This window comes from Cervus elaphus, chromosome 26 (genome assembly GCF_910594005.1).
Source record: "Cervus elaphus chromosome 26, mCerEla1.1, whole genome shotgun sequence".
NCBI classification, from domain to species: domain Eukaryota; kingdom Metazoa; phylum Chordata; class Mammalia; order Artiodactyla; family Cervidae; genus Cervus; species Cervus elaphus.
The window spans coordinates 47,732,416-47,752,890 of NC_057840.1; the positions used below are offsets into that span (position 1 = coordinate 47,732,416).

A 20,475-nucleotide genomic window follows, 5' to 3' on the forward strand; every position below is an offset into this window, starting at 1 on the left:
TGAAGTGCTCCAGGCAAACCTATGCAGAGGCGTTGCAGTTTTACAGCTTCTAAACCTGCCCGTTCCCACCCTCTAACGACCTCCCGTCATCTGAGCCTGGATGCTAATCCTCTCCTTTGTCTGTAAATGCAAGACTCACTGTGATGTTGCTCAGTTGCTGAGTCTTGTCCGACAGCCTTCCCGGTCCTTCACTGTCTCCTAGAGTTTGCTCAGACTCATGTCCATCCAGTCAGTGATGCCATCCATCTCATCCTCTGTCGTCCCCTTCTCCTCCTGCCATCAATCTTTTCCAACATCAGGGTCTTTTCCAATGAGTCAGCTCTTCGCATCAGATGGCCAAAGTATTGGAACTTCAGCTTCAGCATCAGTCCTTCCAGTTAACATTCAGGGTTGATTTCCTTCAGGAATGACTAGTTTGATCTCCTTTCACTCCAAGGGACTCTCAAGAGTCTCCTCCAACACCACAATTTGAAACATCAGTTCTTGGTGCTCAGTCTTCTTTATGATCCAACTCTCACATCATGTACATGACTATTGGAAAAACCAGAGCTTTGACTAGACTCATTATAGTCACTCAGAAAAACAGCATTTCTGTCACAAAATTTATGTAAAATTGCAGCATTTCTCACTGTCTGTTAAATGTTTTGTCAGGGCAAGGAGACCCTAGTCACTGCCACCTCCCTTCTACAGGAAACAGCTCACCCCACAGACAACACAATAGATTTGTCTTCCTACAGAAGCACCAAAGTTGATTTAAAACCTGGGACTGTGTCCTGCTAATTTCATTTCCTGAGCCAGAGCTTTCGCGGGAAAGTTTCTTATGCTCACTGAAGGGTTTTTCAGCCCTCTCTGCAGTGATGAATTTAGCCAACAGAGTTAAACTGTGGAAAAACATTTATAGTACAATTTCAATTGCCTTAGGACCTAGATTAAATTTTTATTCCTGGTTGAAAGTTCACAAAACACCGAGAAGGATAAAACAGACAATTAGACCGCATGTGTGTCCCTGTCTGGGCAGGATGCAAGCTGACATGCTCCGCAGAGATCTAGGACACACGCGGATCGCTTCCCTCATTAGCCTGATCGTTTACTCACACGATGGCTAGAGAACATTGGTTTGGAGCCGACGGCCCTCGGGATGCTCTGGGGACTCCAGCAGCGCAGAAACAAGTCTTGCCTTTACGGGCGGAGGTGAACCACACGGCCCTGCACACAGCCGCTGCTCAGCGCCCAGGGCCACTCACGGCCGCCTTCCTGGTCTCACACAGGCCGGCTGCTGCCCTGGGCCTCTGCTCTGGCTGCTTCCATCACCAGGAAGGTTCTTCCTCCATGGATTGCAGCCTCATCTTCTTCAGGTCCTCGTTCAAAATCATATTCAGTGACACCTTCCCAGAAGACTGGCTCCTTCTCTGGGGTTCGGGCTCTGAAGAGACTGCCATCCTTCTCCGGTCACCGGTCGCCTGATACTTACCGGATTGGACTCAGGTTATCAGCCATGTCATCACTGCTGATACTATGCTCAAGGCCACACAGAAATGTTAACAAAAAGCCACGAGCATTGACTAGACGATGATCCTGTTAGGAATTGCTAAGCCCGCTCCTGATTTTATCCCATTTGGTCCACATCTGAGATCTTACCACTGTCAACATTTTGCTTCATTTCCCTCTTCAGCTGCCCTTCACTGTTACGCCATCCTGCTCAAGTTTCAACCTACCCTCAAGAAATGCTCAGACTGTATAATAATAAACATATTTTATGTTAAAAATTATAGCCTATTTAAAAAGCACGCAGGCAGATTTTAGAAAGACTGGTGTCTGAAGAGTATCAGCAGACCACTGCTTTTCTTGACTCTCCAAAGCTATAAAATAAATTCAACTCAAATATGAAGCTTTATTTAAATTTACCAGCTCATCCGGAAATAATGAAGTAGAAACCCTAGCCTTGAGCCATGTATTTGCAAAATGAGTCAGAAGAAACGACAGCCACCTTTTGAATGTCTCTCCAGGGGGCAGAGGTTCGCCCCAGTGAGGCCCCTGCCGGAGGAGGCGTCAGGCCGGTGACCTGCCGGAGGAGGCGTCGGGCCGGCCAGGGCACAGGTGAAACCTGTCACGTTCTCTCCTTCCCTTTCGCTGAAGAGCCAGACGCAGAGGAGCAGAGGGAGAAGCAGGTGCCCTCGGCCGCCGGGCAACAGGGAAACTAGGAGACAGAGGCGGCAGACCGCGGCCCGTGTGACCCTGGGTGCAGGGGAGCCCCGCAGGGGCCGCGTGAGGCCCCAGCCTGGACGTGGAGGGCAGGGTGGTCCCTCCCTCCATTAGGCAAAGAGAGGGGCCAACATCTGGCTCGGATTCCTGGCGCGCCGCTCGGCTCCCTCTGGACGAAGCTTCGTCCGTCGCTGACCGTCGCTGTGCTCAGAGCCGTCTGAGCCTGGACGCGCTTCATCGCCGGGAGGGGCCCCGCCTCCAGGCAGCACCTCGGGGGACACGGACCCACCCCCGGGGGCCTCCTCAGTCCCGGCGCCGCCTTCCCAGAGAGGAAGGGGGAGCTGCTAGACGGCCTGCCCTGCGGGACTTCAGTCTGCAGGGAGGGGCACCCATGACGCGGGTGTGTGGGCTGGGACTCGGCACACACCCAGATCGCCCCCCCACACACACAAAGCATCTCATCTGCTTGCACCAGGGCCCTCAGAGGACGCTGGGCCACCCGCACCAGCCCCCCACGGGAGACGCTGGCAGGGGACCCCAGGACAGGAGCCAACGGCTCTGAGGCCCGAGGCAGAGACTCCCTCCAGTACCGTCCCCCCACCATCCGTTTGCAGCCTGGGCTCCGGCTTGAGGGCTGGTCCTGACAGCCCCCCACGTGTCCTCAGAGCTGAGAGACACAGGGGTGAGTTCTCCCGAGTCTGCACCATCGGCCCAGGCTCCAAGCGGGCCTGCCGCATTTTACAAGGAGGTCGCAGAGATTGCCAAAGGAGAGAAAAAGGAAACCAGAGCTTCACTCCAACCACAAGGCGGCCAAGAGGCGGGGCTATCCCCTCCCTTTCGGTGTTCCCCTCCTCACCCCATCTTTACATGGACCACAAGACTCAACTCCCAGACACGAGGTGCAAAGCAGGACAAACAGAACAGGCTCAGGATAAGGCGGCTGTGAGCTGCTTTTTAAAAATCAGTGGTCTGTCAGTTCCTCTTGCTTTTCAAAGTGGAGATTTACAAGCCGCGGCATCAGAGTTTGGTCTGGTCGAGCGGCGGGTACAGGACCGGGCCATCCTCGCAGACATGCAGGCCCAGGCTCGGCCAGGCTCCCTGCCCGCGGGCCGCCGGCTCCCCGGCGTGGGTGCAGTTGAGCAGCTGTAGGTCCTTGGAGAAGCAGAGCTCCATCTGCCCGAGGAGCTGCACCTCCTGGCCCTGAGGGGAGAGCGAGGACGCTTCAGAATGCAGGTCGGAGCATCACGGCAGCTCAGAGAAGCCAGAAGAGGGGGCTCCGGAACTAGGGTCCGGGCTCCAGGGGCGGGACCCACGCTCCAGCGCTGAACTGGGGCCAGGGCCCAGAGGGGTGGCTGTGGTCACCGCCAGCCCCGCCCCTGAGCCAGCCTGGACGTGGCCGGGGAGGAGACCCCACTTTCAGCTTAGAAATGTACACTTGGACAGAGGTGCGTGCGGAGACACCCACACACACCACGTCTGCATCACCATCGATAAACAGGTAAACGGCACCCTATCGCTAAATGAATTTAAGACCTCAGCAGCTGACAGAGGAAATGACAACTATCTGGAAGCTGAACGGGAAACGATAGCTGAGAGGACTAACCACGTGAACACTGCATAATATGCCCACAGGGCCCTGTCGCTGCCTCGCCGCCTTCTGGAACAGGAGCCTCCCTGTTAGGGAGAAGCTGCCGGAACACCAGCCCGCCCAGCACGGTGTCAAACAACAGCCTGTTATTTCAAAGCGTACACACACACGTGCACACACGCATTTGTACACCTGCACGCATCCTCACCTCCCCCCCACACACACACACAACTCTGCCCCTGGGAACTCCATGGTGAGCACAGGCTCTCAGAAGACTGCACGTGTCTTCTTGGTAGAGACAGAGGGGATGACAGAGCGTAGCATATCTGACCTTCTCTAGCAGAAAACACTGGACTTTGGGCACGACTTTGTACACGCTGACAAGCGCATCTCTGATGTCTGACACCTGAAATCGGATAAACTGCATTAGAAGTGAAATGTCAGCAGAGGAAACGAACAGTTCTGTCGTGGTCAGGAGTGACACCGGTTTACACTCCCGTGGATGCAAACATCCGACAGTGGTGTGCTCTCCCCAGAGCGCCCCTGGCTCACGGACACGGCTCGGAGACGCTGGGGATGCACCGCCCCGGCCCCGGGCCCTGAAGGAGACGGAGCAGCCCCGGCAGGTCCCCCTCCAGACCGGAGTCCACACGCGCGGCGCTCCGCGGTCTCCCTTCTCCTCTCAGCCCTGATCCTGCGCCTGCATGTCGGGTACAAAAGCAGAAACGCTCCTGCCAGGAGACGGCAGGCCAGGCCCTGCCTGTGCTGACGCCCCGCCTCGTGCCTCCAGCACAGGGAAGGAGCTCAGAAAACACGCGCTGTGGCTGATGCTCTGGCTTGGAATTGAAGTCTGTTCTCTGAACGTCACGATCTGGGCAAGAAAATTCCCCTTATCTACGTAAATGTGAGTCCAGGTGAAACTGAAGGGGCCTGCAAATGCCCAGCCTGCTGGGCGGATGGACAGAGGGCAGCTGCAGTCCCTCCGGAAGGGCGCTGCCCCGCCCGCCCCTACTCTCCACGGACGGAGGAAAACGGCAGATCCGCAGCGAAGTGCTGACTCAGCCACACCCGGTCACGAGGCCAGAACGAGGGTTCGGGACCCGCCGAGGCAGCGGAACTCAGAACGGCTGAAGACAGTGACTTTCGGGTGTTTCACATTCAGATATGGAACAAATACAGAAACTGCCTCCGGAGGGGGAGTCAGCTGACTCTCTCTGTAGAGGGCCCAAGAGCGGAGGCTTCAGGCCCGGGCAGGTGGTGACCACTGCCTGGGGGCCAGGCCGTCCGCCCACAGCTGCGCTGACACCAGGGTGAGCCCTTCTGTACGGGCCACCTGCCAACAGGCTCCACCGGGTTCCAATCTCTGCACTTTTATCATGAAACAAAGCACAATTACATCACGAGAACAAATCTTCGTTTCCTTCTTCAGGCTCATAGAACTGTGCTGTCCAACTGCACATTCTATTAATACCGGCCTCTTTAAGAGTCTGAAACACACTCCTCACTGGGAAACCGCGAACCTGCTCCAAAATCATGTTTAAGTAGCCTTGAGTTTACACAAAATATACAGGAAAACAACATTTAAATGAAATCTATTTAGAAACATAATAGTCAAGTGGGGGGGCTGCTGGTGGGGGTTCTTTGAAACCAGAGGATAGCTCACGGCTGAGGTGACGCCTGGTCCTGGCCGGGCGTCCCGAGTTAGGGGGTACACACTTGATAGGAAGCCAGAAGCAAGACTTACCTGGTAGTAGTGATCGGTAGATGGTTCTATCCCCAATTTTTGAAGCACACTAGAATTAAAAAAAAAAAAAAAAGCTGTGTAATGAAGGTCCGATCTCCTTTCCTGTTGCTATCACATTTCATAGTAAAAATGAAGACCCCCCTAAAGGGAAGTATGCAGTCTCCCTACCTGGGGCCGTGAGTCTGCTGACATGGGCGACACCGGGGTGGCGCCCAGGCCGCCTGCCCTCCCCTTGCCGTGGGCACACGAGCGCCTCCTCTGGGCCCCTTTCCAGCACCAGAACCTCAGCATCGGTCCACGTGGCTGCCACCCACGGGAGGAGGCACCACATGACCACCTATCTGCCACGCCTGTCCTCAAGGACAGCAAGCAACTGGTTCTGGATTCTAGGCTCATCCTAACAACTCCAAATTAGATCAATCTTTAAAATACGTTCAACGCCTTGAATCACTTTCTAAAGCACGTGGTTAAACCAGCTCTTTGCGACCCCAAGGACTGTAGCCCTCTAGGCTCCTCTGTCCGTGAGATTCTCCAGGCAAGAATACTGGAGTGGCTTGCCATGCCCTCCTCCAGGAGACCTTCCTGACCCAGGGACTGAACCTCCATCTCTTGTGTCTCCTGCATTGGCAGGTGGGTCCCCTACCACGGTGCCACCTGGGAAGCCCAGTGGTTTATAACATAGAGGAAAATAGAAAGGACTTGTTTTGACTCCTCAGCTTTAATTTTGTGAGCACTGAGATTTTAGATTTTCCTTGGAGAAGCTGGCAGACAATATGACTTCCCTACAGCTGTTCTACATAGTCTCCATCAGACATTCGGTGGGCAGGAGTGTCTTTCCTCGGCAGACCCCAGGGAACACACTCTGGGGAGAACAAGACTCAGACCCCGTGGGTCTGGCTAATGCTCCAGGGATCCCAGAATTCCGCAACTCTGCACTTCGTGTGTCTATAGAAAGCCACACAGATTCAGGAAGGGTAACCAGGAGGTACTTAGTCAATGGTTGTAGGCTGAAGGGATGAATTATGCAAATACTTGACCTTAAAACTTTCAGCGTGACCACGTATTCTACTTTTCCTGCTGGATTCAATAAAACCTGGGCTGGACTCACGCTGCCTGTGAACCAGAACCATGAGGTCTATGCTGGTGAACCGAGGGCGCCTTCCTCCCCAGAGTCTGATAAGAGGGAGGTGCCCGGGGGTCTCCCGCTTGGGCTACTTCTCCCAGGACCTGCGTGATGAGCCCCTCGAGTCTCTGAGACCGCTCCATGCAGTCAGGCCCCCAAGTCTCTGGAAAGGCTCGTGGGAGGTGGATGCTCCTCAGGACGACTCAGCTGCCCGGTTCCCGGGACCGCGGTATGCGAGGCAGGGATGCTGTGCAGGACAACTCGCGGCCTGGCTCACCCCCAGGACTAGGGTGTGGGTGTGCGGTGAACTGGGAGCGTGGGGTGCGGGAGGCGAGGCTACATACAGGCCTGGGTCTCCCACCTGCTCAGGGCCAGCTCCTTATACAGATCCAGGCTCTTGCTGAAGTACTTCCACTGGGAATTGAGGGCATCCAGCTGGGCGGCACAGGTCCCGTGCTTCTTCCACTCATGGCTCCTGTGACAGTGTGTTAAAAAAAACTCTGGTTAAAAGGATGACACCGCCTCCCAGTAAACCGCCGCACGGCCCCTCGTGCAGGGCATCCGGGCAGGAGGCAGACTGTCGTTTTCACAAAGCGGAAGGACAGACGTCCTCCTCTCGGCACAGGCCCCAGGCCCCGCCGGACCCAGCTGAGCACCACCAGCCCCCATCAGTTTCCTTCAGGCCTTCCTCCGCCAGGCAGCTCCAACTCGCTTCTGCGATTAACAACAAACCCAACTGAGAAAGAAGCGAACACCATCGTTCAGGCTTCACAGGATCACACGGCTCTGGGTGTCCTCCCGGGGAGCCCCCGCTGGACAGCAGGGGACTTCACAGGCGTGGCTGGACGGCCACTCCTCAGCCACTGGTGAGAAAAGGCAGGCTCACTTATCACCAGGATGCCCTGAGGCTGGATCCTGGCAGGCATTGCAGCGTAGACGTCATCTACAGAGACGCCTGCATGAAAGCAACAGCCCAGCCAGATGCCCGCAAACAAGCAGCAATTTGTATTGAAGAAAATCACCACCGCTGATAATAACTGCTCACGTTTTATAGAAGATTAAACCAGGTGGCATGGTGGTAAAGAATCCACCTCCCAGTGCAGGAGACGTGGGTTCGACCCCTGGGCCGGGAAGATCCCCTGGAGAAGGAAATGGTGACCCACTCTAGTGTTCTTGCCTGGAGAATCCCATGGACAGACGATAGGCGGGCTACAGGCCATGGGGTCGAAAAAGAGTTGGACACGACTGAGCACGCATGCAAGCAACAAATTTTGGAAAATGTTTACCCATTCTTCACTTGGGTCTCACAACGCTGCAAAGTGAAAATATAATTGCTGGTTTAGAAGTGGGGACACCGGGCTCACAGGGGCCAGTGAGCAGCCCAGCCAGGCGGCCCCGGTCTGCCTCGACCCACGCTCGGGGCCCTTCCCATGCCCCATGCTGCCAACCAATCAACTGCCAAACACGGATCACACCCGCCTTTAGAATGATTGACAACTTGTCAATTCAGAAGCTAACCAGGGTTAGCACGGAAAAACTGATTCTTATAAGAAAAAGAAGGGCTTCCCAGGAGGTTAAGTGGGAAGTGGTAAACCAAACGGGCATCAGCTTTACCAATGATTAATTCACGAAGATTTAATAAAGACAGTCACTCAAGTACTCAGCAGGCACCCACATGCATTCTCACGGAAACAGCCTAAACGTGAGCTGACCCTTTGGAAGCATCACCAGGGAGTAGGCCTGACTGAGGGCAACGGCTGTGAGTTACCAGTCGCCCGGACCCAGGAAAACCATGAAAGAGAAAAGTGAAAGTGAAAGTCGCTCAGTCGTGTCTGACTCTTTACAACCCCATGGACTATACAGTCCATGGAACTCTCCAGGACAGAATACTGGAGTGGGTATCCCTTCTGCAGCAGATCTTCCCGACCCAGGAATCAAACCAGGGTCTCCTGCATTGCAGGTGGATTCTTTATGAGCTGAGCCACAAGAAAACCATGAGGAGAGATTAGAAACAGATGAATAATCAACTTTCTTTATCTACAATAGCACCCACGGTGAATTATTTCTTAACTTTGTAAATTCTATAAAGTAGAAAAAGACTGTTCAACTAGCTGAACGTGAAACTGAATTACGGGGGCCTCAGTTTCTGCACAATAGGGACAGTCATTCTAGAATCTCCCACAGAAGGAGCTGGAGAAGTCAGGGGCGGAAGCAGTCACACACGCCCAAACAGCTCCTACCATGTAATAGTCAAGAAATGTCCACTGTTGTTCCTAGAGAGAGTTAACTCAACAGATGTTAGAGATAACCAAACTCTCATTCTTTTTCTTGTTGTTTAGATCCTCAGCCATGTCCAGCTCTTTACAACCCCATGGATGGGAGCCCACCATGCTCCTCTGTCCATGGGATTCTCCAGGCAAGAATACAGGAAGTGGGCTGCCATTTCCTCCTCCAAGGGGTCTTCCCAACCCAGGGGTTGAGCCCATGTCTCGTGCATTACCAGGCTGATTCTTTACCACTTAACCTCCAGGGAAGCCTTTCTTTTTCTTACAAGAATCAGAAACCAATAACATCCCTATTTTGCAGACGGTCGTGTACATAGTATTTTTCAGGATGGCTGGTTTTGTTAACAGATTTAATCTTAGGGAACTATCTTGAGCACCAAGCAATACCAGGACCCTCTCCTTTGCATCCGTGATTCCCATTTGAGATTAAAGAGAAAAGTTTTCCGACATGAGCCTCCCCCTTAAGGACAGGAGAGGCCGGGACACCTCCACGGACACTTTATCCAAGATAGCAAGGCGACCTGGACGACAGCTACCCACGGGCAATAACCAGGGAGCCGGTAAGCGCCCGGCCACGTGAGCACCATCTCCACATCCAAAGGCATGAACGCTACCTTTGTCATTTAGAACAAGTTTCTAAGTGCGTCATGTAAGCACCCAACCTGAAAGGCGAATCATTTTGCCCTTATCAGAACACAAAGCCGAGTGTGTGTTCTGCCCACACCATCTCATCGGACGTTGAAGGACTCATCCCATGGAAGGCCATCTCTGGGTATGTTTGGGTGTGTGCAGTCGCTCAGTCGTGTCCGACTCTTTGCGACCCCATGGACCGTAGCCCGCCAGGCTCCTCTGTCCATGGGACTCTCCAGGCAAGAGTACTGGAGTGGGTTGCCAAGCTCTCCTCCAGGGGATCTTCCTGACCCAGGGATCGAACCTGGGTCTCTTTTTCTTCCTGCATTGGCAGGCAGATTCGTTATCACTGTGCCACCTGGGGAGATGCTTTGTGTATGTTTAGTGGTATATTTTTAAGCTTTGGCAAAAACCTGACTGATTCTATCTGGAATATTCTAACTACTGAAATCTCTTCTGTTTACTTAGTCATCAAAGAGTTTTTATTTTTAAGTATACCGTGAAGTGCTAAAAGTTTTTCTTTTATTGTTTTTCACTATTTCAACTCATGTAGGCCACAGTCTGTTCTGAAACCACTTTCCAGACCTCAGGTTGCTTGGAGCCAGCACTGGAGACGTGGACTGTTCCTCTCCCAAACTTTTACAGCCTCTGGACCCAGAGCCGTGAGTGAACCACCTCCCAGACACACACCCTCGAGTGAACTCGCAAATCAAGCACCCACGAACCAGAAGAACAAATGTCATTGTCATTCTGCTTTGCTTCAAAAAGCTTTTCTCCAAATTTAACTCCTCCTGAAGAGTCTACACACATATACTTCCAAGTTAAGTGAATCACTTTGGCCAAAACCTGATTCACTGTGACATGAATTATAAATTGCCATCCTGCAGTGAGGGAGGGCTTTCCAAGCGGCATCAGTGGTAAAGAATCCACCTGCCAATGCAGGAGACCCGGGTTTAACCTCTGGGTCCAGAAGATCCCCTGGAGAAGGGCATGGCAACCCACTCCAGTATTCTTGCCTAGAGAATCCCATGGACAGAGGAGCCTGGCGGGCGACGGTCCATAGAGTCACAGAGTCAGACACCATGGAAGTGACTTAGCACGCACACAGAATGAAAGATACGGTGGATTAAAAAGCAAGTGTACAAAGTCACTTCTGCTAGCCCTCGTTTTTAATCCACTGGAGGACCGCTCCAGAGAGGGCGCAGCTCCACAGCCTCAGGAGCCAGGCTCTCCGTCAGCCCTGCTCCCGCGGTCCCGCCTCACACCTGGGCTCTGCGGCCCGAGACGGGCCTGGGAACTCAGACTCACCAGAACTGGAGGCTGCAGTTGGACGGATGGAGAAGATCGGGCCAGTACCTCTTCATGTCTGGCAAAAGGTCCTGCACATAAAGACAGCACTGGCAATAAGTCCACGCGAGGCCTGACAACTCAAACCCAGAAGGCAGGTCTGATAAACGACACATTAAAAGAAAACAAAACTGAGCTCTGTGGGTTAGTAACACTCAGGTGAGTAAAAGGGCTCAGTTTATTTTGCATGACGTGTTTCTTAAGACACACCTAAATGTGAAGTCTGGGGAATCGTGAAAGCGTATGTGAAAACATAAGCTCTGACGGGTGAATGGCTAGACAAATCACGTCCACCCATCCAATGCAGTATTATTCAGCATTAGGAAAAAAACACAAACGTATGAAGCCAGGACACTGGCTTCCTTCTCTCCAGCTTGAATGTTTCCAATGACTGTGTCTGCATCTTCACTCAGACACACAGGCCCTAACCAGCACACAGGACTCTGAGGAACACTGCCGGGGCCCACGGCTCACCCCCAGCCACACTGGCTTCCTCCCAGCTGCTCCAAAGCTGTCCTCCCCCGGGGCCTTTGCACTCGCTGCTGCCGCTCCTGTCCCTGGTTAAGTTGGATTCCAGCTCACCACCACCTCCTCAGGAGAGCTGGGCCCAGGCCCACTGTCCTCAGCTCTGACTACCCTCCCCTCCAGGCACCCAGAGGGGACGTCTGTCCTGGCTCCCGGCTGCAGGCAGGGTGGGTCGGAGACCGCGCCTGGTTCTGCCCCGGCCCCCGGCACAGTGCCTGAAGCTCTGCTGGCACAAGAACCTGTGACTGGTTTGGACGTGATTACCTCGTCCTTCTGGGGGCCGTGCAGTCCTGGAAAGGGCCCATAGTTCTGGCAAATCCCAAGTCTGCCCCGTGTTTTCAGAGGGGTCTCAGGAACTCGCAGACCCGCCCGGTAAGTCCAGGGACACAGTCACGAGTCCCTGACAGTAGACCATCACACACGAGGGGCTGTCAGCACCCCGTGGAAAGCTGCACTCACATGTGCGTGCATGTGTGTGTGTGTGTGTGTGGCTGCTACCAGCTCTCGTAACCCCAGGGCCCGGAGTTACTCTGTGATACAAGTCTTTGTCCTGGAAAGACCCATCCCCTCTTCCCTGCTCACTGGCCCCATGGAGAAACCCACCCACAGCCAGAAAGGACACTCTGGGGGCCACAAGCCACGGCGGTACACACGCCTGAGCTCATGCCCAGCGGGCAGGGGTCCCAGACTAGGAACCACGGGCCATGGGCCAGACCCAGGGCCGGCCTGCTCACCCCTGCCGCCCCTCACGCAGTCACTGCAGCCCATCGGGCCCAGGGCAGAGGAGAACTTACACAGACCATACTTAACCCGTGGGGCTGCTTTAGATACCCGTAAGCGCTGGTGAGCACACTTTAACCACGGCTTTGAGGGCACACCTAGAGGAGGAGCGAATCTGCAGTGGGAACATTACTGAAGTCAGTACCTTGATCTCCTGTGGATTAAAGGGCCAGGATCGGTTACATGCTTCACTTTTATCGGGCCTTGAAATTAGAGGTGAAAAAATAAAGAGAAATTAGTCTTGGTCGGGCTGGTTCCAAATGGCATGCGAAAACACTCGAGTTGTGGTCTGGAGAGAACGAAAGGGGTGAGTCACGCTCGGCCACAAGCCAGCACACTAGAGTTCCCTTCAAAGCGGAAGGGAAGGGTGTTCAAAACTTCAGGCTCCATTCAAACAGGCTCTCCAGCACAGAAGCAACCAGACAGCCAGTAGGGGGCGACCCAGAGCTGGGTCGGTGGAGATGTCTGGCCAGGTTCTGGTGTTTCCCTGGTGGTTTTGTGCTAAGAGTGTCTGCAATGCAGGAGACCCAGGTTCGATCACTGGATTGGGAAGATCCCCTGGAGAAGGCCATGGCAACCCATTCCAGTATTCTTGCCTGGAGAATCCCATGGACAGAGGAGCCTAGCAAGCTACAGTCTGCAGGGTCGCAAAGAGTGGACACAAGTGAGCAACCAATACTTTTTGAGTTACTTGCAAATTTCCGTTCAGCAAGCACAGCATGAGAACAACAAGAAGTTCCACCCCTTTACAGGTGATGAGGATCATTGACACCAGGTACGTGTCCTGCTCAGGACGTGCCTGGTGACGACCCAAGGTTGGCTGCCGGATGTTCCAGCACAGAGCACGTGTCCCTCCACTTGCACATGTGATTCTGTCCTCACGCGTCCAATTCTGGATGGGTCAACGCTCCATCTCCACGTGCGGCTTAGATCACAGGGGACCAACCTGCTTTCTCCAGGGTGGACAAGCCTGGCCCAGCCCCCGAAACTAGCCCAGCTCCCTAGAGCTGGGTGCCGTCCCTCCAACTGGAGGGCGGCTGAGGGCACCAGTGAAGTCACAGAAAACCAGAGGTGGGATGAGGCCCGGTCCTCAGGCCCCTGTTTAACCAGCTTTCCACTGACCCCGTCCCTGAGGGGCACCAGCGCCAGCAGGAGCCAGGACTGCCCCTCTCAAGGGAGGAGGGAGACCCGGTCAATCCCTCCGGACAAACGAACAAACAGTTTAACATCATGAATACATGCACACACCACAAAAACAAACTAAACAAACTGCAGGCAAAACCGGAAGAATAAATATCGGTGTCTGTGAAGTATGTATACTATAGATACAAATCACATGTGTGTAACGTACATACATTTATTCTTATGCATTTTCTTATTGAATCCAAAAGAAGAAAATGAGAAAATTAAAACTCAGTGATCGAAAATGTACCCAGAACCCTTAAATGCATATTTAAACTAGACTGTTATCGTTCTACCAAAACGGAACTCAAAGACAACAGAAGGCAGGTCATGTTAGAAAGACTAAAGATGTTTCTCAACAAGCTTCTGGCCTGCTAAGTAAACTCCTAACAGAAATCACCAGCATACACGTCCGGACAGACTCAAGCCAGAACCCCAGGTTAACCAGCTTCTGGGGCTGCTGAAGTTTTAAATGCAGGAAGTACTTGCCATAATCCGTGTATCGTCCAGTAATTCGGAGGGTCTTTGCAGTGGCCCCGAACTTCCTATGAAGAAAAGACAGGAGACAAGTGGTTTCTTGTTTACTAAATACACTCAGCAACCTTCCTTTCTTTCGACAAACATCAATGGAATCCAAAGCAGGCCTAACACAAAATAAATTCTGTGGTAATTTACGACAAGCAATGTTCATGAGGGTACCACAGGGGCGGGGGCTGGATATTTTATTTGAAAAGAGTGAACCAAAAATTTGGAAAACAGAATTTAACAGCTATTTTTGTTTTCTTTATGTGCTTGAAAATTAAGTCTATCTGATGGATACACTCATACTTACCCATGAATAATTTTCTTGTCATGCAATCAAAAAATGAGAGCCAGAGGGTGGCATGGCACCCAGTCATATTCAAATCTGTTCAGGCACCAGGTTCAAATGCAATAGTGCAATAATAAGTACTGAAAATATGAAGCCAACAAAAATGCAGAATGGGAGTAAAATAATTAACTCATGGAGTTAAAAAATCTTCAGTGTAACACTTTACAGGAACCTCCAAATTGTTTTGCTAAAACAGATCTTTTCCTAAATAAATAACCATTAAGAAATACAGCCCGACCATCAGGCAGTGGGCCAGAACCTGGGCCCAGTGGCCACAGTGAGCAAGCCAGGGAACAGTACATGTCCGGTCTGGAGAGGCATCCGGCTCCCCACCAAGCCCTCCTGCTTAAATCCCCTTCTGGTGCAGGGAGGCGCTTCTCTGTATGGTTGGTCTGGAAATGAGGGCAGGCCTGGTTTAGGTGATGGCAATGTCTGACATAAGGAGGCTCAGACTAGGGGGCAGAGGGCAGGATGACCACCCGTGCCCTGCTCCCATCCACAAGGAAACAGTCCAAAGTGGGCAGGCTTTCCCACAGCGCGAGGCAGGAGAGGGCAAAGCCAAGCGCCCACGGGGGCTTTTCTACCCCAGCTCTTCACCCAGCGTCTTGGATGAGCCTTCGGTGTAGGGGGGACCTGGGGTCAAGGTGCAGCTTTCCAAGAGGGCGTGAGCCCGAGGGGCCCTGAGCAGAGGACAGACCTGCGCTGGCACCTGTGATGCCCACCTGGCTCTCGGGGCAGGGTCCCTGGCCCCTCACGCAGGGCCTCCTGGAGGCATGGTCTCAGCCTCGAGGGGCGGGCGGGCCGGGGGCTCGGTCAGTGAGAGGCGCTGGGGAGGAGCCTGCACGGGACCTCCTCTCCATGGGCATCACTGGTCCCCGCAGAACTCACCTGGCACACGGTCGCAGGCCAGTGGTGAACCATGATTAGCTTGCCCCACTCAAGGTCATCACTGCGAAAACACAAGAGGCTTGCTCTGTAACCTGAGTTACAGAAAAAGTGATTCATCCATCGATCATCCAATCAATACTGAGGGCTGGCTGCAGGTCAGGCGCTGCTGCGGGGAGGGGTCCGGGTCCCCAGGCGCTGCCGTGGGGAGGGGTCCGGGTCCCCAGGCGCTGCTGTGGGTGGGCAGGGGTCTCTGAGAGGACCGGGGGCCGAGTCCTTACTCTCTCGCAGGGCACCAGCCAGTGAGGGCGATGATGACTAAGGGGACTGAGCAAACACACACGGCATCGCCAGGGGACAAGCGGCAACGATGTAACTAAGGAGGAGGACAAGCCTGTCCAGTGGGGTGTATGCTGCGGGCTCAGTCGTGTCCGACTCTGCGACCCCATGGACTGCAGCCCGCCAGGCTCCTCTGTCCACGGGATGCTCCAGGCAAGAAAGCTAGAGTGGGTTGCCATTTCCTTCTCCAGGGGGTCTTCCTGACCCAGGGATCAGACCCACGTCTCTTGCACCTCCCCCACTGGCAGGAAGACTGTTCACCACCGCACCCCCTGGGAAGCCTGGCAGGCGGGGAGGGGGTTGGGATTCTGGACCAGGCAGCCCGGAAGGCTCTGCAGTGAAGGACTGCTCAGAAAGCCCCTTTCTCCTCAGAGGCACAGGCGGTGCAGACACAGACCAGTGAGCCCTTAGCAGCACATGTGACACCCACAAGCCTGGAAACACGATGGTCCCTACAGCTCACCATGCCACAGAACAGCACCCAGAGCAGCACAGGGCTTGGCACCACCCCAGCCGCTGGGATCTTGTTCTCTGCAGGATGCGTGACGTGTGATCCTAGGGACTTCTTCCAATGTCCCCATGAAACCCATCTGACCCTGAGACGTTCCATAAGGGGCTATGGAGTAGCATTCACACACATCCCTCAGCAGAAGCCCTTCCACCAGGCTGGCAAGGCTTGGCACACACAGAGATGGGGGCAGAAAGGCTGGCTTGTGAAAACACTCACTTTCCAGATGGAAAACATCAGTAGCAACAGGGCATATAACTCAAGCAGGCATGTCATTCAGGATAGATGAAATTTTATTTTATTAGGATAGAAGAAATTTTAGAAGCAGCAAAAGCCAAACAGAAATAAGTTCTTACATAATGGTTCTGTAAATAATTGAGTACTGTTTAAAAAGCAGAGAATTCACAATATTTGAAAACTTTTCTCAGACTGAGCTAATGAGCAAATGCTCAGTTCAAGAGAAAAAGGAATGTATGAGCATTAGAGCCAGGAGAAGCGTTAAAAGTGCTTTTTTCCCCCTAGGTATGAAAACCTTATTTCACAAAGGGGGAAACCGAGGCTGGAAGAGTGGGCAGAGGCCAGGAAAACTAGACCAACAGCATGGAGTTTACAATAAAACTCAACACTCAACAACATCTGTAATACAATTACCATGTACCACCCTGGTGAAAGAGTGCTGTGAGTATAAGAGAAAGATCCTCTCAAATCCGTGGAGACGCTGACTGCGCTGTAGAAAGGCCTCCCAAGCAGAGGCAGAGGGTCTGAGAAAACCCTGCTGACCCATGAGGCCCTCAGGCTCTGAGTGACCTTGTGAACACGAGGGTGGTCTCGTGTTCTCCAACCCCTGCCTCGCTCACCAATTATTTCAGTTGCTCATGACAAGTACGCCAGACACGTGGACTAACTTACGTAACTGGACATGTGAACACACGTTTGCATCTTTGGAAGTTTGCAACTTGCAGATCCCTATGGAAGCGGCCTGTTGCACTGACCACTGTAGGCCAGGCATGTCTCAGAGCACGTTCTATGCTTTAACTGATGCCTCCAGGCATCAGAGCTAGGAGGCAGGTGCCGTCACTCTGGGGACAGGGTTGAACAACCTTAGTGGAGGGCTCTGGATCACACATCTGGATCTGAGCTAGCAGTTCACACTCAGTCCGCACGCCACACTACCTCTCTGGTGATACACTTTTCACTTGAGGGCAATGCTTAGTTATTTAATGCAGCCCATTTTCAGAAAATAACACTTTCTGGGAAAACTGAAATTTAATGTTACCTTTTAAAGTAAATGATAAAACAACAACAATGGTTCATTAGAAAGGAAAACCAAACTTTTCCCATGCCTACAAGGGAAGTATGAATGCCTTCTATTAACAAGATCATTACCCAGATAAAATATGCCACCCTTATGGCAGAAAGTGAAGAACCAAAGAGCCTCTTGATGAAAGTCAAAGAGGAGAGTGAAAAAGTTGGCTTAAAGCTCAACATTCAGAAAACTAAGATCATGGCATCCAGTCCCATCACTTCATGGCAAATAGATGGGGAAACAGTAGAAACAGTGGCAGACTTTATTTTTCTGGGCTCCAAAATCATTGCAAATGGTGACTGTAACCATGAAATTAAAAGACGCTTACTCCTTGGAAGGAAAGTTATGACCAACCTAGACAGCATATTAAAAAGCAGAGACATTACTTTGCCAACAAAGGTCCGTCTAGTCAAGGCTATGGTTTTTCCAGTGGTCATGTATGGATGTGAGAGTTAGACTGTAAAGAAAGCTGAGCACCGAAGAACTGATGCTTTTGAACTGTGGTGTTGAAGAAGACTCTTGAGAGTCCCTTGGACTGCAAGGAGACCCAACCAGTCCATCCCAAAGAAGATCAGTCCTGGGTGTCCATTGGAAGGACTGATGTTGAAGCTGAAACTCCAATACTTTGGCCACCTCATTCGAAGAGCTGACTCACTGGAAAAGACCCTGATGCTGGGAAAGATTGAGGGCAGGAGGAGAAGGGGACGACAGAGGATGAGATGGTTTGATGGCATCATCGACTCGATGGACATGGGTTTGGGTGAACTCCGGGAGTTGGTGATGGACAGGGAGGCCTGGCGTGCTGCGGTTCATGGGGTCCCAAAGAGTTGGACACGACTGAGCGACTGAACTGAACTCAACTCAGATCTCTGTCTCCTCTACAGAAGTATAATGCGAATCCTCTCCCAGACTCCCTGTTTACCCCTAATTCGTCAGTTGCATAGGAAAACGGAAAGAGGGAATGAGGGGGAGGGGAGGGAGGACAACAGAAAGAAACTAGGAAAAAGGAACCACGACCACTTCACCAGGATCGCACCGACCCTGGACGGAATGCGCGCGCGCGCGGTCCCTAGAGCCGCTCGCAGGTTCGGGCGCCCGGGTCCACCCCTGCACCCCCGGAGACCCGCGCCCCGCGCCCCTCCGGCAGCTCACCTCCTCCAGAGCCCGCGCGCGCCGCCCCGGAGCCACCCCGAAGCTCGGGCACCCATGTCCCCCCACCCCGCCTATCCCCCCGTTCCCCTGTAGACCCGCGCCCCGCACCCCTCTGGCGGCTCACCTCCTCCCGAGCCCGCGCGCGCTGCCCAAGCAGCTCAGCGCCAGGCACAGGGCGCCCAGGAAGGCCGGGGAAGTCATCCGCCGCACCGGGGAGGACCCCGCGGGGTCGCCAAGACTCAGACTCCCGTGGGCGCTAGGCCGCGTCCGGCGCCAGGCCCTGCGCTTCCCTGAAAAAGGAACAGACGTCGCTAAGCTGACCGTGCGCCGGGCCAGCGGCCGGCGAGCAGGGCGGCTAACCACAGCCCACCCCCGAGCGCCCTGCGGAGGCCCGGAGGCCCGGGAGCCCAGATCCCCGCAACACAGTGGGCTCGCACCCAGCCCACCGACCACCCGGAACCCCGAGGCCCTGCCGCCTCACCAGGTCCGCCAGACGAACACGACGGCCGGTCCGCTCGCACCGCGACCCTCGCTGCCCCGCGAACCCGGCGGCCGGAGCCTAGACCAGCGCGTTTCCGCCCCGAAGCCCCAACACCACGCCCCCGCCCCGGGACACGCCCCCAGCCTCGGCCACGCCCCCTTTTCGGCCACGCCCCTGGGTGACAGGCGGGCGCCGGGCTGGCGAGAAGCCCAGGAGAAGCCCGACGCCACGCCCCTTCTGGAGGACACGCCCCGCCCCCGGTCTGTCCGTCTTCCCCTTAGGCTCTTCGACTGCGCTTCACTTTCGGGCTAGTTCCTGCCTGCCTTCGGCCGAGACCCGGGAGGTCGACTTGAAAGGCACCTTCTCAGACGTCCTGGGAGCCCCGGCTCCGGGTCTAGCTGCCCGGGAGCCGGGGCTTTCGGGGCCCAGTGGCCAGTCCGTCAAGGTGTGTGACAGGCGTGCGGAGACAGCACCGTGGGGCCCCTTAGGGGCAGCCCCTGAACCCCAGACAGTCCTGTCTGTCCAGCGCCAAGACCGCACAGGGCACCCCTGGATAACCCCACTCGATTCCATTTGTCTCTGCCCCATTCCCATGATCTCCACCGCTTGCAACTCTTCTGGGACACGAAAGAGCAGGACCTTCAGGGCTGAAACTGCCACCAAGACCATCAGCCTTCCTTGCGATCAGACAAATAGAAAATCAAGGCTGTGACTGTGCACCCACCACCAGCCAGACAGCCAGGGTCCTTAGTCCTAAGAACCTGGGGGCTGAAGATCCACAAGGCAGTGCTCAAGTCAGGGGGCGAGGGAGGGAGGGAAGCGGGCAGGGAGGCGGTGGAGGGGTCAGCAGACTCCAAACGACGACCTTCCCGCCTCTGCCACCTGCAACTCAGGCCTTTAGTCCACCTTCCTGCCCCTGTGTCCTCAGGAACTACATCCTCAAAGATCGCCGGTGACCTCCTAACCACAAACAGTGCTTGGTCCCCAGTCCTCTGGCTCTGTCCATCTTCTCTCTCCACTCTGCTGCCAAGAAGTGGTCAAACCATGCAGGGTGGCGGGAGGCCCTCCCAGCCAAAATAACATTTCCATGACCCCCATTTCTTGCTTGTAGCTAAAGCTCCAGCCTCCTAGACCTTCTCTCAGCTCCAAAGGGCAAATTCAAGCAGTCACCAGGGAACTGAGGAAGTGCAGAAACAAAGGGAAAGCAGTCAAAAAACAGAAGGGCAGCGAGCCCTGCCTCAAGGGAGATAAATATATACTGGTATATCTTCTGCAGGAATTAAGGCCCCCACCCAGGTGGAGGATGGTAACTTCAGGCGGAGCACACAGTCCTTGGTGCACCACCCTGTTACCTCACCAACATCCAAAGAGAAGAACTCACACATCCTGAAGTCTATACATTTGCCTGTAAAAATTCTTCTTCAAAAACCATTGGAGAGTTTGGGGGTTTTGAGCACAAGCCAAAAATCTGTTCTCCTTTCTTTGTTCAGCAATAAACATTTCTCTGTTCCAAACTCCCCTGTTTGG

General features: G+C 53.9%; 1 protein-coding gene across 1 annotated transcript; it reads right to left on the reverse strand.

The window, feature by feature from the left end:
- Positions 1-1,738: 1,738 nt before the first annotated feature.
- On the reverse strand, positions 1,739-19,070 carry RNASET2 (ribonuclease T2). Its single transcript, XM_043888266.1, has 11 exons — positions 18,949-19,070; positions 18,592-18,757; positions 15,166-15,226; positions 13,896-13,951; positions 12,370-12,427; positions 10,881-10,951; positions 7,019-7,132; positions 5,535-5,583; positions 4,122-4,196; positions 3,213-3,402; positions 1,739-2,197 (listed from the first exon to the last, which is right to left on the reverse strand). The coding sequence occupies exons 2-10, from the start codon at positions 18,666-18,668 to the stop codon at positions 3,220-3,222; spliced, it is 744 nt and encodes a 247-aa protein (XP_043744201.1). The 5' UTR covers positions 18,669-18,757; positions 18,949-19,070; the 3' UTR covers positions 1,739-2,197; positions 3,213-3,219.
- Between the last annotated feature and the right edge of the window lie 1,405 nt (positions 19,071-20,475).

Bases quoted from the DNA above. Each gene is read 5' to 3' on its own strand.
- RNASET2 (XM_043888266.1), bottom strand. From the start codon at position 18,668: ATGACTTCCCCGGCCTTCCTGGGCGCCCTGTGCCTGGCGCTGAGCTGC. The intron at 7,133-10,880 runs GTGAGTCTGAGT...ACACTGTCACAG, and splicing joins AACTGCAGCCTCCAGTTCTG to GAGCCATGAGTGGAAGAAGC. The intron at 4,197-5,534 runs GTAAGTCTTGCT...ATCCGATTTCAG, and splicing joins CTACCGATCACTACTACCAG to GTGTCAGACATCAGAGATGC.